Raw genomic sequence first — 6,211 nt, forward strand, 5'->3', positions numbered from 1 at the left:
GTACAGTCAAACCTTCTTTAGCGACCACCTGTATGGAAAGACCACATCTTTTTGTTTCCCTTTAAAATGGTTTCTCATTGAAACACGTACTAAAGGAACCTGTACATAAAGACCACCTGTCTATAAAGATCACTTTTCTTGTCTCCCTTGAGTGGTCTTTATACACAGGTTTCACTGTAAAAGATTTCATACCATAAGAACATCACCGCCACCCAGGATGAGAGGAATGGCTTCAGCTTGGACATCAGTCGGCAACCTGGGATAAAAATGTTGAGATGAAAATCAAAACGAAGGTGATCAATCATATTCACTTAATGCTGAAGGGCAAATAAAAGCAATTCAGTCATTTCATGCTCCATACCTCATCAAGCATACTGGAAGAAGAATATGACTATAATTTATTTTTAACAAATATTTTACTGAATATAATTCGGTCTCATCAAAGAACTGCAAGTTACTTAGTCATTTCATTTTCCATGCAATAATGTTGGAAAAATGACTTTGTATTATACACTCCGCAAAAAAAGAAGAAAGTGGCCACTCTTTTCAGAGTTCAAAATTGTCATATAAACCATTATTAAAATAGGATAAAATGCATATCAAATTAAAAGGAAAGTAATACCAACATCAAATAAGATAAAGTTTGGGACTTTCGTGCTTGTATGGGCACATTCATTTAGACTTAAGTTCTTAGAAGGTCTGAAAAAATTGCAAAAATAGAGCAAGTAGCCATTCAAACGTTATATAGCATGTACATCTGTGAGATATTCTTGTTCAATGTTGAAGACACAAAATGAGGATTGAGCTCTACATATCAACTGTACTCTCAGGACTGCATGGTGTATTGTCACGCTCAGTCAAGATGCCTCTCCTTTTGTGATTCTTGCAATTGTTTTAATTTAACTCATTTGGACTCATAAATGAACTCTGTAACAAATGGGAAAAATACATCTGACTTCCCCATACATTGACATTTCATTTCTTCAAACCACCAATCCTTTCCCATTTCAATAATCACACTGGTCTCTGATCTTACTTCTGGAGTATTACCTAGACATCAAGGAACATACTCTCGACTTGGTTACTGGATGCAAATATGAAATATACATTCTTATTCGCTAGAGCAAGAGCTAAAGACCTCCATTGCAGGAATTTCACCAGTGTGTAGGCTGCTTTAGTTCAATGGCCAATCTCAGTGACAGACACTAATATGTGCAGTCCTCATTTTGTTGTTGTATGTATTCTTCATTGCTTTTTCATACCAAAGACCTTCTTTTATGGTCTTATACAGGCCTTAAATTAATCGACGGCCATCGACGGCCAGGCCGTCGATGCCCCTATGACTGGCCGCGGTGCCCTCCCAAAAAAAGATATATTCACGGCCAAAAAGGCCGTGCCCTTTTTTTCAAACTGGCCGACGTGCCTTTTTTTCCAACTGGACGTGCCCTTTTTATTTTAAATTTGCGCACATAAAACCACCAATTGCGCCCATAATCATCTAAAACTAGACGGCAAGGCGCAAGTGTTTTCCGTGAAAATGCGCCCATAAATTATTAGAACAGTAAAAATACACGAATCACGAACAGTTTGCCGCCCACGAGCTCTTTTCTAGCTTCGTATTTAGTGCTTTAAGAAGGCGCAAATGCCGTGAAAATGCGCCCTTTGTTATTATATAGGCAATGCGCTAGCGCACGTACGTACGTACGTTCATATTATGCGATCGCATGATATGGTGCATGCTGTTGACGCACGCACGTACGTACAAATCGAAGGCCAGGATCAAGAAAACAAATCGTCAAATGGAGAAATAAACAAGCATTCAAATAGTCATTAGAGATCTGTCGAGGTTTGTTTGTAGGCCTAGTTTATTATTTTATCTCAAATAGAATTTAGAATTATCTTATTAATAAGTTAAGAACACCTACGATGTTCTCGATCGTAGTTACTCTCATTTTGCCACCAGCCGACCTCGCTTCAAAAAGCTACCCCGCCAGCTTCCCAAGACGAACGTTTCGAGTCCCGGTAAAATTCCGAGGGTGCATCGGTTTCGCTGGCAAACTTCCAGCCCGACAGCTTCCCACCAAAAGTGGCGAGAGTGTGTGTGCGAGGAACGATTTTGGTTTCGTGAATGCACGTTACGCAACTGAGCTGAGCGTGTCACTTTCAGCTGTCGAATGTCTATAAGGACATTTTTACATCTTATTTCATTAGTTAGGCCTAATTAGTACCTTTTGTAGACCTTTCTATACAACAGTTAAAAAGATAATTTCTTCAAATTTGCTCCTACTACCGAGAGAGTGGCGGAAGGTTTGTGTGTGAGGTGCGATTTTGATTTGGAATACCCGGCCCGGTAAACTTGCCAATTAAGTCCTTCTGACTTTCGATGTTTGTGAAATTGACAATTTATTTATTCATTTGCTCATCAATATTTTTAGTTACTTTAAAATACTGTTTAATGTGCAAGTTTGATGTTCTTAATCAATCTTTCCTGTTCATATTGTTAAGATTAAAAAGTTATTAAATTGATCGTTCGATCTATTCACATTATGAAATTAACATTTGTAGACTCTCTTTGAACTTATGATTAGATAAGCGGCCTATCTGTTTTTGGAAAATTGCCCCTTGCTCTGGTAAATTCCCGTGGCAAAGGGCAACTTAAAAAAAAAATTGCCCCTTGCTCCTGGCTGCTAAATCTAAGGCTTGCGGGCCGCCGCCTTGTTTGCAGGCGCGTAGCCAGAGTTTGGTGTTTGGGGGGGCACATACATGTAATCGATCGAGGTCAAAAAAAGGGGTCTACAAAATTTCAACCGATCCTGGAAATTTTAGGGGGGGGGGGCATGCGCCCCCCGTGCCCCCCCCCCCCCCCCCCCCCCCCCCCCCCCCCCCCCCCCCCGTGGCTACGCGCCTGCTTGTTTGTATGTACCGTAGACCTCTATACATTCTGTGAAGAAGCTGGTGCTAAAAGTCATGGGAAATTGATCCTGCACAAGTTTCATAAAATACACATGACATCTAACAAAAATAGAATCAATTTTTTTGGCCTCATACTCGATGCCCTTTTTGTAAAATATTTTGGCCTCGATGCCCTTTTTGTAAAAATATTTTGGCCTTGGTGCCCTTAAAAATATGAGGTACTCGAGGCCAAACTGGCCTTGCCCTAAAAATGACGAAATTTAAGGCCTGCTTATATGCTACTAAGCTCTTTGCTCCCCAACTCCCTTGTATTTTTTTTCAGTTTTTTCTTCTTTCTGCACTGTAATTCTTAATGAAATCTGAAATGTCTTTCCCGACCCTTTCCAATAAACACTACCAATGTCCTATAATATGAAACCCAGGATCATTCTGTATCACTATGTATCACCATAAATACCCCCCCCCCCAATTCCCACCCTCTCCCTTGCAGATACTTACAGCCAATCCATTTCATCCACAGCCTGTGTGATCTCAGGGAGACAGCCAAACTCTGAAAGAAAAAAGAGACAAACAAGACTTAAAAAGACAATGCTTTCCAGGGAATAATTTTCCTGGTATCGCATCGCAATTTGCTATGCATTTTTGCATGACTGCTATACAAAATATCTTTTGTGTAGCAGTTTTCTTCCATAGAAATGTACAGAATTTCATTTGAAATATTTATCCATCGGCTGAAATTGCTAATCAAAAAATTTGAGGAAAATTATTCCCTGCTTTCACAAAGAGATGTTTCTTTTAACAAAGGGCAAAACAAATTTCATTTTCATTCAGCAGACTGACTATATAGCTAGGTTCCATGACAATAGGTTCCAATTGGTGAATCAATTCAAAGTCATTGATATCAATTTTAAAATGTGACTATTAACTAAATGTCATTGTGTAAAGTAGACCCCTAGCTAGGCCTACTCCAAAATCTGAATTGTATTTCTCATGAATTGATAATATAACCCGTGGCCATCGATACAAGATCGTTAAGAAGAAAGTCTACTCGAAGCTTAGACATGGATCATTTTCACAGAGAAGTATCAATGAATGGAACAACCTCTCCTCTGTAGTTGTGGAGAGCAAGTCACTAAACAGATTTAAATCCAATTTGTTGAAGTTTTGGTCAACAAGAAAAGATCAATTTGACCCAGAGGAGTCCTTTGCTTGTCCATGTTCGTCAATTGCTGTATAGCGCCACTAAACATGTGCCAAAATATGGATTCTTCATCTGAATGTCAACGAGAGGCAAATAAGTTTTTAACTTTAAATGCCTACTTCCAAGGTATATTAGGTATAATTGTTTAAATCTATAACTTGGCAAGGTTTGACTTTATTTTAACATTTTTATATTTTTTCTAAATTTATGAATCTTGCTAAAGGCAGAACCCTTGTAATTTGGCTGTCTTCACTTTATTTATTTTTTATAAATGTGGCGACAACTAATTAGGGAAAGAACCATGCAAAAAACAAAAAAAAAAAAACACAGCAAATTTATTAACAAGTGATTGTCTAGTGTTCAGAACTTTTTCACCCGTGTCATAAAAATTGCTTTGCATCCTGAAATAGAAAACCATAATTAAGTTCATATTCATAAGTAAGCATACACAATAAATGGGTAGTTCTGTATTTCATGATAGTCTACAGACAAAAGCTTAGGTCAGGAAAGTCCTGTATTATTATTATTTCGGCCATTTATCTTATCCCCCCCCCCCCCCCCAAGGCAGGTGCAACTCGATAAATCGACCAACGGGAGAGGTGCAGTGCTAGCTGCCTGCGCGAGGGGCGCGGGGACCCGGGCCCGACCCAGAGTGGGATGGATGCCTTCTACCACTCCACTCGTACTCTTCTCCATTTCTCATCTCTCATTCCAGGCGCGTAGCCAGGGGGGGGCGGTGGGGGCGGTCGCCCCCCCCCCAAAACGCCGGCCAAAAAAAAAAAAAAAAGAGAGAAAGAGAAGGAAAAAAAGAAAGAGGACGTAGGAAGAAAAAGGGAAAAGGAGTCGAGAACGGTACAATGAATCGTCAAAGCTTCCGCGCTTCGCGCGGGAAGGGGGAAACTGAGTTCAAATTAAGAAATATGAGTCGGGAAAGGTACAACAAATCGTCTTCTTTCTCTAATAATTTAATGAAACGTCAAAGCCTCGGGCGAGAGGGGGGGGGGGGAAAGAATTCAGACAAGGATTAAGAGTCGAGAAAGGTACAACGAATCGTCTTCTTTCTCTAATAATTTAATGAAACGTCAAAGCTTTGCGTGAGAGAGGGGAGGGACTGAATACAGATAAGGATTAAGAGTCGAGAGAGGTACAACGAATCGTCTTCTTTCTCTAATAATTTAATGAAACGTCAAAGCTTCAGAGAGGGGGGGGGGGAACAGAATTCAGACAAGGATTAAGAGTCGAGAAAGGTACAACGAATCGTCTTCTTTCTCTAATAATTTAATGAAACGTCAAAGCTTCGCGTGAGAGAGGGGAGGGACTGAATACAGATAAGGATTAAGAGTCGAGAGAGGTACAACGAATCGTCTTCTTTCTCTAATAATTTAATGAAACGTCAAAGCTTCAGAGAGGGGGGGGAACAGAATTCAGACAAGGATTAAGAGTCGAGAAAGGTACAACGAATCGTCTTCTTTCTCTAATAATTTAATGAAACGTCAAAGCTTCGCGTGAGAGAGGGGAGGGACTGAATACAGATAAGGATTAAGAGTCGAGAGAGGTACAACGAATCGTCTTCTTTCTCTAATAATTTAATGAAACGTCAAAGCTTCGCGCGAGAGAGGGGAGGGACTGAATTCAGACAAGGATTATGAGTCGAGAAAGGTACAACGAATCGTCTTCTTTCAAAGCTTCCGCGCTTTGCATGGGGGGGGGGGGGAAACTCCCCCCCTCCCTGCACCCACCCCCCTAGGGAGCGCGCTTTGCGCGCTCTTTAAGTGATTCGCACGCTTCGCGTGCTCATTACCGCCCCCCCTAAAATGAAATCCTGGCTACGCGCTTGTCTCATTCTCATGCATAATAGGCTCTTTAAGACAACCCATGTATTGCAATGATTTAATTACTACATAAAATATACAATATGAGGCTATAGAAGTAACAAAAGATAATCATACCCGCAAATGCAGTCATTTTAAGATCCTCTTAACTTGTGGACGTGTAAAATGAAGCTACAGCATGTATTTCACTGTACTGATATTCGGCTGTAGATGGCGCGCTAATTTTGGCGCGCTTGTGCAATGTGAATAGCATACATAGACCTAG

The 6,211-nt window shown here is 40.4% G+C and overlaps 1 protein-coding gene across 1 annotated transcript in view; it reads right to left on the minus strand.

Annotated features, from left to right (window-relative positions):
- LOC585381 (ATP-dependent RNA helicase DDX1) overlaps positions 1 to 6,156 on the minus strand; it is a 47,595-nt gene extending 41,439 nt beyond the window's left edge. The window contains exons 1-3 of the mRNA XM_030975560.1: positions 6,064 to 6,156; positions 3,412 to 3,463; positions 193 to 256 (exon numbers count right to left, since the gene is read on the minus strand). Coding sequence (XP_030831420.1) covers positions 193 to 256; positions 3,412 to 3,463; positions 6,064 to 6,079 — 132 coding nt within the window. The 5' untranslated portion in view covers positions 6,080 to 6,156. The remainder of the gene's footprint in view (positions 1 to 192; positions 257 to 3,411; positions 3,464 to 6,063) is intronic.
- Between the last annotated feature and the right edge of the window lie 55 nt (positions 6,157 to 6,211).

This window comes from Strongylocentrotus purpuratus, unplaced genomic scaffold, assembly GCF_000002235.5.
Source record: "Strongylocentrotus purpuratus isolate Spur 01 unplaced genomic scaffold, Spur_5.0 spur5_scaffold_8, whole genome shotgun sequence".
Lineage (NCBI taxonomy): Eukaryota > Metazoa > Echinodermata > Echinoidea > Camarodonta > Strongylocentrotidae > Strongylocentrotus > Strongylocentrotus purpuratus.